Source organism: Thunnus albacares, chromosome 8, assembly GCF_914725855.1.
Source record: "Thunnus albacares chromosome 8, fThuAlb1.1, whole genome shotgun sequence".
In the NCBI taxonomy this organism is placed as follows: domain Eukaryota; kingdom Metazoa; phylum Chordata; class Actinopteri; order Scombriformes; family Scombridae; genus Thunnus; species Thunnus albacares.
This window is the reverse complement of record NC_058113.1, coordinates 23305164-23317036: the sequence shown is the minus strand read 5'-3', so window position 1 is coordinate 23317036 and position 11873 is coordinate 23305164. Positions and strand designations below refer to the sequence as shown.

The following is an 11873-nucleotide window of genomic DNA, read 5'->3' as shown; positions in this document are numbered from 1 at the left end:
CACGCCTTGTCAGTTTGTTTTCTGAGCTCTCTACAATGACTGTAAGGTATCACTTCATTCCATTACTTTCCACTAAATCCAGTTGATAGAAGTTTTGACATAAGATGCTTATTACTCTCATAAATTTAAACCATATAGTAATGGTTCAACATATACCTGGTATATTTAAGTTTTCACAATTGCAGTATGTAGTCTTAAGGGTTTTCCCATGTTAAAACCAGTGCTTGCATTGGGTGAAAAGCACTAAAAGAATAACCCCTTTATACAAATGTGTTGGCAAAAAAAAAAAAAGATCTATACTAGATTATCACTTGTCATATTAATATTAATAGGTTTTACAACACATTTTTGCAGTGGCTCTTGGAATTTAAAGTTCTTTAATTGATTTAAGTTTAAAATTAAGTTCTTGAATATGTTCTTTGATTATTTTTTGATAGATTACATTGATTTGTTTTCCTCTACACCAATCAGCCACAACATTAAAATCACTGAAAGGTAAAGTGAATGACATTGTTTATCTTGTTACAATGGCACCTGTCAAAGGGTAGGATATGTTAGGCAGCATTTGAACAGTCAGTTCTTGAAGCTGATGTGTTGGAAGCAGGAAAAATGGGCAAGTGTAATGATCTGAGCGACTCTGACAAGGGCCAAATTGTGATGGCTAGACGACTTAGTCAGAGCATCTCCAAAACGGCAGGTCTTGTGGGTTGTTCCTGGTATGCAGTGGTCAGTACCTACCAGAAGGAAGGACAACCAGTGAGCTGGCGATAGGGTCATGGGTGCCCAAAGCGCAAAGGCTTGCCTGTTTGGTCTAATCCCACAGAAGAGCTACTGTAGCACAAGTTGTTGAAAAAGTTAATGCTAACTATGGTAGATAGGTGTCAGAACACAAAGTGCATTGCTGCTTGCTGCATATGGGGCTGCATAGCTGCAGACCAGTCGAGTGCCCATTCTGACTCCTGTCCACTGTCAAAAGTGGCCTCAATGGGCATGTGAGCATCAGAACTGGACCATTGAGTGATGGAAGAAGGTGGCCTGGTCTGATGAATCATGTTTTATTTATATCATGTGCACGGCTGGGTGCTGGTGCGTCATTTACCTGGAGAAGAGGTGCAGCAGGTGCACTATTGGAAGAAGGCAAGCTGGCGGAGGCAGTGTGATGCTCTGGGCAGTGTACTGCTGGGAAACCTTGGGTCCTGGCATTCATGTTGATGTTACTCAAACATGTACCACCTACCTAAACATTATTGCAGACCAGGTTCACCCCTTCATGGCAACGGTATTACCTGATGTCAGTGGCTTCTTTCAACAGAATAATGCGCCCTGCTAGGCTGCAAAAATTCAGTATTTTGAGGAACAAAGAGTTGAAGGTATTGCCTTGGTCTCCATATTCCCCAGATCTCACTCCGATTGAGCATCTGTAGGATGTGCTGAAAAAACAAGTCTGATCCATGGAGGTCCCACCTCACAATTTACAGGACTTACAGGATCTGCTGCTAACATCTTGGTGCAAGATACCAGAGGACACCTTCAGAGGCCATGCCTCGACAGGTCAGAGTTGTTTTGGTGGCACGAGGGGGACCTACACAATATTAGGCTGATGGTTTTAATGATGTGGCTGACCGACGTATAAGGTACACAGGTGTGAAGGAACAGTTACAAGTCATAATGTTCAGGTAGGATTAACACCTAAAAAACATGGTTGTCTCAACAAAGGTGAGATAACTGTGGCAACTGTTTCCAGAGTATACTGAATGCTGCACAAAGGCCTGTTTATTTTCTTCATTTTTTAAATCTAACGTGATCGTTATTCTATGTTTAAAAAGTTCTTTTTCATTGATTTGTTGCTTTGTATAGCCTCTCATGAACATATTCATTTTATCCCACTAGGGGTCTCTCTTGCTCTTCATTGGACTGGATGTCTAATTGGAGCCGGCTGAATGGTACCTCAGATCATCCACAGGAGCTGTGGTTGCCATGGAAATAATTAGCGGTGAGATCTGCACATCTTTTCCCCCCACTCTAATTAGCTTTCTCAATTGCTTAATGATACATAGACCTGTGAAAGCCTTTCTTTCTTCCCCCCAACAAAAGCATTGATTTTCCCTCTCTTCCCCTCTCATTTCTACTGTTAACCCATTAGTGCCTCTTTCATGGGAACTTGAGCTGGGACTATTACAGATGAAAGCACTACAGCTGCCTCAGGTTCCTCACTCTACATGCTGAATTCAAAAATGGCCTGTATACCAGTGTGTCAACATTATGGCCAATCTGCTTCGGAGACTGAAGTAACTAATGCACATCCTGTCAGTTATGATAATAATGTGGGCAATAAGACATGAGTGCTTCTAATAATACCCCCACAGGAAGATGCTTTTGCAGGGGTTGTGATGTAAAGTGACCGTGTGCATGTCTGAAGGGAGGGCTTGAGGGCAGATGGCTGTCTCTACATGTTGACCTACCTGCAAATCACGGCTGATGAGGACAAGCTCGCTGAGGTGGAAAGGTGAGATGACAGTGCTTCCACATTTATTTGGTGCACCTTGAAAGCCATCCTTTGAACATAATTTTCCCTCTCTTCTCCCATTAATATATTACTATGTTTGAGGGGTTTTAAAGCAAATACATTAGTGCTCAATTTGAACTTAATTTTTTAGTTCCCTGTCTGGTACACTACGTTGATCGTCAATGAGACCGAATTATCTGATGGAGACAGTTTCATGTTCCAACAACCAGAAGGACTAAAGCATGATGTTTCAAGCTCTGAGTGAATTATGTATTAAAGAGGCAGATGCCTCCTTGCCCAAGGCTTTATATGTCCAGCATGGATACTCTACAGTCTGCTGGCTTTCTTCCACTTAAACTTGTGTTTAGCACAGTGCTCTTTGGTGATGAGCTGGACTCCCACTGCACCTCCACTCCACATTGCCTGGAGAACAGAGGCAGAGCTAGGCTAATCAGTGTCTTGGCATCAGGCCTACTCGGCTATTGTGGATGTAGCCAACCACTGACTTGTACAAGTGAGGGATTTAACTCATTGCCAGAGGCAATATGATATGCTGCATGGTTTATTTAATGAAATTGAGACAAGAGTGACACCCTCTCTCAACATATACATGCAGAAATCTTAGTAAGTCTATGAATGTGGATTCATTGGGGGTTAGGGTTACAGTGTGTGAACGATCATCAAAATTCTCCTTTTGGTATTGTTTTTGTGGGACATGTAGGGCGCTGCTAATTGTAATGTAAGTATTTTAATTATTGATGAATCTTTTTTTCAGATTACTCTAAATGTCAATCGCACATAGAGCCCTCTTCAAATTGCTTGTTTTTTTCTAACCTTCAGTCCAAAAATTAAAAGGTGTTCAGTTAACTATGATATAAAAGAGAAAATCAACAAATATTTACAGTGGATAAACTGGAACCACCAAAGGCTTAGCTTTTATTCTTGATAACTGACTTAAATGATTATTCTGTACACACCTGTTGCAGTAGTTAAAACATATTACAGTCTTGTGGCAGTTTGTACCATGTCATCTACTCATCTTGATATGAAGTGCTGCAACATAGCTTCACTGTCCACTTGTCCCTACAGTCTTTAAAATGTCTCTGACATCATTAGTTTATTGTATTATAATACAATTATGCTAGCTGCACATTTGGGTATGATAGCAGCGTACATTCATTTTCCTCTTTGGGCCATTTGGTAGTTATGGGTCTTTAACTGTTAAATATAATTAATTGGCTAAGGCAGATAGTGTTAGTTAATCATATTTTGTTAGACCTCTGAAATGAGGAGCGAAGCCATTACCTCCACATGCCTCTACTCTCGATTCCACAACACAGTCTTAATTAAAACTCTTGGCACCAATTGTCTTTGCTGCCTCTGAACATAATGTTCATAGTTGGCAGTGCAGATGCTAAGATGCCGCTGAAAAGCTGGTTTTTGCTTGGGGCAGGAAGTCTTTAAGTCAGCCTACTTTGGGCCAGTGCCACAAAGGGGTGAAATCCAGCTTCGCCTACTCCAGGACGCTCCCAATACTTGGATTTGAGCCCTCTCCTTCCTGTGTCATTGGGAGCCCATATGCTTGTTGAAGAGTATGGGTTGTTTGCTGAGAGGGAAGGGGAACCAAGGGAGGTGTTTTCCCAGACAGGCATCGATCTCCCGAGGGTGTTTTTGTGGCTTCTCCGGCTTCCTCTCGTCCTTATCCCACCGGGCAGAATGGGGACGAGGGATAAATTGCACAACATCATGAGGTTGCGAGGGATGACTGAAGTGGCGGGGACAAGGAAATGAAGACAGGCCTTGCAGAAATGGGTGGAAAAATGTGTCCTCTTCCTTATGTGAATGAAATTCCAGAACACCTTTTATGGGTGCAATTTGACAGGCACAAAGCTCTGCCTTGTTGTTGCTGTGGTGCTCTACCTTGCTTTTGGCTGGCTGAGGTGATTACTGCTGTGCAGAACATGCTGTTCCAGGATCAGCCACACAGAGCCTGAAGCCAGCCACGCTGCCTCTGGAATGTCTGGTATGTGTACAGTGTAGCAGCCAGCCTGGAAGCAACTGATCACATACGTAGTTTTTAAACTTGCGCTGCCTGGGTCTTCCTCCTTCCTCCGTGTCTACCTCCACTCCCTCCAATTCTTGTCTCTGTTGAGATGTAGACCACCTGTGAGCCTCTGGGTCTGGTCATTCGTCTTCTTGATGTTCACAACTACTTTTCTCTCACTTAATGTGTAATCAAGACACATTATGTAATCTCCAGTCTGTAGAGCATCATGAGCAGCACCTTGTGTTAGAGACAAGAAGTTATGAAAGGCATGTCTGTGTCCGTCATTGGTTTTATACTTGGGACATACTGAAGTGGCCAGGTGATTATGAAAAAAAATCCCATAAATCAAAGGTGCAATGGTGCTTTGGAAACATGGAGGGTTTTTACACAAACCCAAAAATTAGCAACATGGCATTTTAACCATGTGATCCCACTGTTGTTTGGCATGAAGTCATTCCATGACACATCCTCCCGTGCTTAAAGCATGCTATTTTTGACACAAATTTCTCAACATCAGTCATGTCTGAGTGCACACAATGTGGCCATGTTGTGTAACTTTTAAGTACAGCTTCAGTCCATGCACACTTTGAGTATGGAGAGGGTGGGGTCCTCTAGACAATTTCGGCCACTGTGTGCTGCACAGGAGCTTGTTTTGATGGTGCTCATGAACTGTGCATGTGTCACTCAAAGATATGAGGATGTTTTATTTGGACTAAAAATTGAGTTGAGTAGAATGCTCACTTATAAAGTTAGAAAAATTTAGGATCCCAGACTCTGCATTGAGTGTACGCCTCTGGGTTGAGTGACATTTTATCATTCGGTTGTTGAATATTTTGACTGCAATGCCCCCATAGGTCACACTGATCACCCATGGGCGGATAAAACGCTCATATGGAATGGCTGCCTAACTAACAAACATTATCAGAAATTGTAGCTGCATGAGAGGCTGACTGTAAAAGTCCATGAATAAGTAATATTCTCCCCATAGCAATCATCAACATAACAGGTGTGAGTGTGCATAAAAATGTGAAGCAGACAGTAAAATAGCCTGTGTGCTCAGCAAATCTTTTCTGGATGGATAGAAATGATGAGGTACAGTGTGAGACCTCCAACCCAATTTGTATAAGGGAAATAAACAGCCAATGAGATTCGAGCACCTGTAACTGTGTGCCCGCCCAGCTGTCAGATTTTAGGAGGGGGCTGGTGGGTTGGAGGGGAGGAATCCCCCTCGGTCAGTGTATCAGAATTACGCACAGGGGTCTGAGGGCTGTGTCTACCAGAGCAGCATCTCTGGTCTTTTGGCGTTGAGGCTTTGCCAATGCAATTCGAGAGGATGTGCAAGTGTTTTATTTTTCCTCACATTAGTTGGAGTGAGGAATAGAGATGATTTTTTTTATATTCTGGCCTCCGAAAAGCCCCATTTCACCTCGCTCCTCCCAGATTAAAATCTAGGGTTACCCAATCTCTCTTAATCTGAACTAAATCTGTCTAATCGGCATAGAAAATTACACTCACTAGAGTATAGCTGCAAATAATCAGTAGAGGTGAAACCTCCTGCGCACCGTGAGTTCCCCTGGAGGGCATTTGGACTGCACACAGTGCCTCGGACAATCTGTTACGCACAAAGGCAATTATCAGTCACTCTATTCTATTTATTTATTTATTTTTTTAAGAAAAAACTCTTGTCGAAATCCTCCCTTGTGTAGTTTTCACATTGTCTTGTTTTATCACGGCTGGACGCGGAAACTGGCACACAAAGCGCCTTCTGACGTTCCGCCAGAAATATCATTATGCAGAGTTTTGATTAAGAATTTGGCTTTTGCTCCCTCCGTTCATAACAGAGATGGTGGAGAGAAAGAGAGAGAGGGAAAGAGAGGAGAGAGAGAGAGAGAGAGAGGGAGAGAGAGAGAGAGAGTTCGGGATTTCGCTGTAATCATGTTCGGAGAGTATTGATTTCGTGAGCGCACTCCAATTGGCAGCATCTCCACTACAGCGCCGGCGCGTCATCCTCGGTTCACATCGACGGAACGAGTTGTAAGCAAATGCGAACATGTGTGGGATCTGAGAGTGAGAAAAGGCAAGGGGGGGTAGAGGGGAGCAAGAGGAGGTGTGATAAAAGCCAATTTTATCATCCTGACAAGTGGATACGAGATTTGATTGCTGGACTATTTTTTCCTTTATATTTTTTTTCTCAGACTGGGAATTTATCGATTCGTCACATGCGCACGCCTCTTCATTATAATTGCAGACAGTTTTGTGCTGTTCAGGCTGAATGGACTTGAATGTGGCGCTGCCAGCTTAATCCGTGCAGACTGGAAGATTTAATAATTCACGGTAATCACGCATTATCGCCCTGGTGATTTTCCCTCTCTTTTCCCATTCTTCCCGTTGTCTTCTGGAGGATTTATCGACGATGCCTTGCAAATATGCTCCTTATCTGAAATATCATCTGTTGCTGCAACTGGATTGAAAAGCGCCCTATGACTGGCTCTGACACGCGTTTGAGATTGACTGTCTTGGGGTGATGTGGACTGTTAAATGAGAAGCATTTTAATCACCATTTGATATTTTACTCCAGGTAAAATGGACGAAAAATTACTATTACTTTTATTACTTCTCTTATCTTTACACGCGATGCTGTGATTTTTGCTTGTGTTCATCATGATCCTTCTACTCCGCTGAATTCCCTCTTATTGATTTAGACTGTAAGCTTAATAGCCGTGTTACAAGGCGATTTCAACGTGAAGTGATATTGAAGACAGTGGGATACGGGAATCGTGGAGGTATTTCCCTCCCTTGCTCTTCATTTGATTTATTCCGTTTCAACTGAAGGGTAAATGTTGATGATGGAGGACGACGAATTAGACGCTCATCAGGTTGATTCGGATTTCGAGCCGCAAAGCCGGCCTCGCTCATGCACCTGGCCGCTACCTTGCCCGGAGGATTTCCCCGGTGGACACGAGGTCAGCGGGGGTCTTCCACTGGCCAACATCAAGGTGGAACCGGAGGACGTCCCGGCTTGCAGAGCGGGGCTCGTAGGCGGAACGCCGGGAGAGCTGAAGCATCCAGCCGGCGCCCCGGCACCCACAGGCGCGACGCACCCATGCCTGGCTGGCGCGGCGCTCGATGTGACCGGACCGCTGCGCAAAGCCAAATCCTCGCGGCGGAACGCGTGGGGTAACCAGTCCTACGCGGATCTCATTACCCGCGCCATTGAGAGCAGCCCAGAAAAGAGACTCACGCTGTCACAGATATACGACTGGATGGTCCGTTATGTGCCCTATTTCAAGGATAAGGGCGACAGTAATAGCTCAGCTGGCTGGAAGGTAAGGAATAAAATATACATGCCAGCGTGATGGGGTTTGACGTGTTAATCACAGAGTGTCTGGTGATAATATTGAGTATTATTCCTATTCACTAAGCCATTATGATTCTTTCACCCCTCGTGCCATACACATGTCACCCTGGGATTCCGTGTCGGTTACGCATGAATGGTGCCATGCGTTATCTTGTCTTAGTTCATTACTGCCGTCAGTCATTCTAATAGATCATTGATGGCAGAATATAATAGACTGGAGTGGAGTCACTCGCTGTGTGTGTAACAAGGCTCTGCTCATCCCATCTGCAGAGAGTAGCTCATGATGGGCAACAGCGTCCGTAGTAGTGCATGAAATCCCTTCACCAGGAGCAGAAACACAGTGGTTAATGATTTATGTCCATATCTGCTGCGAATAAATGTGGCAGATAAATAGAAGAAAGTGTTCCATGTATTTCTATGAAAGTATGCACTACACATTGCCCTCCACTTATCTTTTTTTTTTTAATCCAAGAATCAACACAGACACATTTGTAGGAGATCACAGATCAGCTGTCCACAATGTAAATATTCAGAAGGTTGCTCACAACTGACCACAGTCCACCAACCACTGCCTGTCTGGCTGAGAGCCTAGAGTAACCTCCTGGACATCTGCCCATGTTATCAGCCTCTGGTCCCAGCCTCATCTTGTTGCTATTCATTATGGCCATCTGAGGACAGGGAGAAGGGGCAGGGAGATCAGCAGGGCAGCAGTGCTTGTCCTGGTTGTTCACCTTTCCGAGCTCAGACCTTGAGACTAGATGTTAAGTTTTGCATCTGAATATAGACTACCATTTCCCCGGCCATGTGTGAGAAGGTAGAGGCTGTACAGTATAATAGTTCTTTGTGGGTGCCATACCAGTCTTCAGAATCTTGCCCTAGACTCTTAAGGTTCCTGTGAATGACATGATATCTGGGTTTGTACGATATGTTTTTACTACTACTGTTACTGAACAGGATTTAGAGATGACTTCACATTGGCTAGCCATATCTCTTTCCCCGTATAAGCTCATTATTGAACATTTATTTACTGCTAAATTCATCCCATTAAATACTTATAGGAAGAAATACGGAGTTGGCATTGTCACATAATTCCTACTCTTCCAGAACTATCTGGGTGTGTCATTCGCATCATCAATTACAATCAAAGACCTAAGTAATGGCATGTGTCCAACAACTTGCATTCATATTTGAGTCTTTCTGAGGACTCAGTCTGTTGTCAAAACTTGTTGTGTTGCTGTTGCATAACATAAACTCTGTCACCACTTAGACTTACGTCTCCTCTGTTGGCCTCAGGCTTAATCACAAGCACCTGACTGACACCTTAAGCCTGTCCCATTAAAGTGAACTGTGCTAAGGTGTGTCTCCAGGTAGACTTAGTTCCATTAGGCCCTGCACTCGCAACAAGAGGTAACTTCTTAAACCACAGGGCCACTTTATCTTGAGCGCCCAAGTCTCAGTCTGCTATTTATGAAACTGCAAATTAGGGGGTTTGACAGTGGCAGTCTGAGGTCCTGGGCTATTTCAGGCCACAGGCGAGACATGGGGCCCATTCCAGGTAATGACGGGGGATTAGGTAAGTCGTTTAAAGCAGGCAGCCATAATGTCAGTAACAGGGCTGACCTGGTTTCGGCTGAGACAATGTGGTAATGTAAACACACTTGGGACACATGTGTAGCTTATATACAGGAATCAAACAAACAGCAAATGGAAAAATCACTCCTCAACAGCATACATGTATTTACAGTAGAGCTTTAATGCATGATGCAACTGCCTAGCTTGGCCCTTGCAATAACTGTTTTCAACTTTTTTAGTAAACTTGGGTCATTAAATAAGAATCCCATTTGAATTAGCAGGATTTTGAATACATAATGAAGCCCTATAGAATTTTTTTTTATTAGGAGTGTGATCATTAAATCTTAATTTTTGCATACTGTGGCAAGCCATTTTTTTCAGTGCATGACAAGACATTTACATGCATATTATTTCATTAAGATTGTCATGGAATAAAGAGGGTGTGGACACATGAAAACATCTGTTTGACAAGAGATTAATGATAGAATTGCATGTGTAAACTCAGCTTCTAAGAGCAAGTTTGACAAGGTTAGCATAAAGTCACATGTTCAGATTCAGTCCACCAACCCAGGTCCTGAAATCATCCTACCCCACCTCCCTCCCCTCACAAGCACACAAAACAGGTGCACTTCCATCCATGTAATTTTACAATCATATCAGGCAATTATATTTGACAGCAGCATTTGTGAGTTGGAAAACACTACTCGTATCATCCTCTACATTTTCAACTCAATCAACAATATCATCTGCGAGCAAAGCATTTGATGCAAAGCAGCCTGTTTTTTTCTGTTGTGGAAGGGAAATAAAAAATATATAAAAGAATTGTTGGTAAGCTGCTGATGAAACGAAATGAAATTAAGTGCTATAGGTTGGCTGTCTGCGTAGGAGGCAGGCAGGCTAGGGGGGGTTGGGGGGGGGCTTGGTGGTGGTGGTGGTGGTGGGCGGGGGATGACCAACTAAAAGAAAAGGAACCTCTTTAGACAGTTTATCAAACCTGGACAATATGTAGCGGCTCTAGGAAAATAATCTTCAAACAGAGATTGTGTGTTGTAAGTCATGCTGCCATGACTCGTATGGGAAAGGATGTGAAGCTGGCTCGATCATGAGTACTAGACAGCCAGTACACCTAGACAGTACCATTAAGCTCCTATAAATACCTAATGGCTTCTGACTTCTAGGAAGGCTGCAGTATTCTGAGGTCATGGCTTCCTAATCATCTCCTTACTGGAGGGAGGTTACGGAGAATTGTGCACTTGTGAACCCTCTTACACTTTCCACCGGGGTGCAAGTCACTACCGCAGCATAGATTAGCTGTAACTTCATTGGCCTTTATTTTCCGACCCAGAAATTTGCAGGATTCTAAACTGAAGTTAGAGACTGATTCTGAAGCCCTGTGTGCATGGTTATGTTTTATGTCTTTATGGCTGATTATATCTGAGTGCGAGCATCCACAGGCGCATGTGGATGCATACTGCATTTGTGCATGGGAGAAGCACATGTCAATTGCAACAAAGCGTCAGGGTTGGTAGTGTTGTGTGTGTGTATGTGTGTCTTTGTGGGGGCAAGAACAGGGGGAGGGGCTGTCTACTTCTATAGGCGTGTGTGTTTGGGGCCGCTGATTGGTCTGACAGCGTGTCACTGCGGAGAATGGTGCATAGTCTAGCTCCTGACTTCCTAATGCCTCTAATGGTGGGGTTTACAGGGAACTCGGTATGGGGATTGCCCTGTAGGCGCCCAGAAGTTCATTAACTTCAAGGGTGTCAGAAGATAATGCCATTGTTATGCTTTGGGGGAGGGGGTTGCTTTAGTGTTTATGTCAGCCTGGATGCAAAAAATATTTAATCATGTAAATAAATAGTGTGTAATGAATGCATCTAAGATACCCTCACGTTATATTTTGGGTACATGCAATTGCTGCTACAGTGCATCCATATTGTGTATGTTTCAGCCTGCCTACATGTAGTTTCCCCCCTGTCTGTGTTTGCAGCGCAGGGGTTTTTCTAGTGAGATGCCAGGGGATTGCACAGCAGGTCGGTAAGGGTGCCAGGCAGTCACCCAGACACTTTAATCCAGAACGACTAGACTGTTTTTAAAGTGTCTTTAGGTGGTGGTCTGTGCAGAGGCTAGCAGGTTAAGGGGTCATGGGGTTTCCTTTAGTGGCAGAAATCAGACAAATGAGAAGCTCAAAAAAAGAGAGAGAAATGTGACAAGATTTTGACAGTTACTGGAGGGCGGTGAAAAGGAAAGACCACCTGTATGTGAAAAGATGAAGAGAAAGACTGTGTAGTCTTATCTTCTGTAAAGGCACATAACCCCTGTCTCCACAGGCAGTAGTATTTATAACAGGGCTGGATCATATCGCTTTATCTAATTGATTTATAGGTAAAGAG

The 11873-nt window shown here is 43.6% G+C and overlaps 1 protein-coding gene across 1 annotated transcript in view; it reads left to right on the top strand.

Annotated features, from left to right (window-relative positions):
- The first annotated feature begins 6412 nt into the window (after positions 1 to 6412).
- LOC122986652 (forkhead box protein O6-like) overlaps positions 6413 to 11873 on the top strand; it is a 31323-nt gene continuing 25862 nt past the window's right edge. The window contains exon 1 of the mRNA XM_044357939.1: positions 6413 to 7879. Within this exon, the coding sequence (XP_044213874.1) occupies positions 7391 to 7879 (489 nt within the window). The 5' untranslated portion in view covers positions 6413 to 7390. The remainder of the gene's footprint in view (positions 7880 to 11873) is intronic.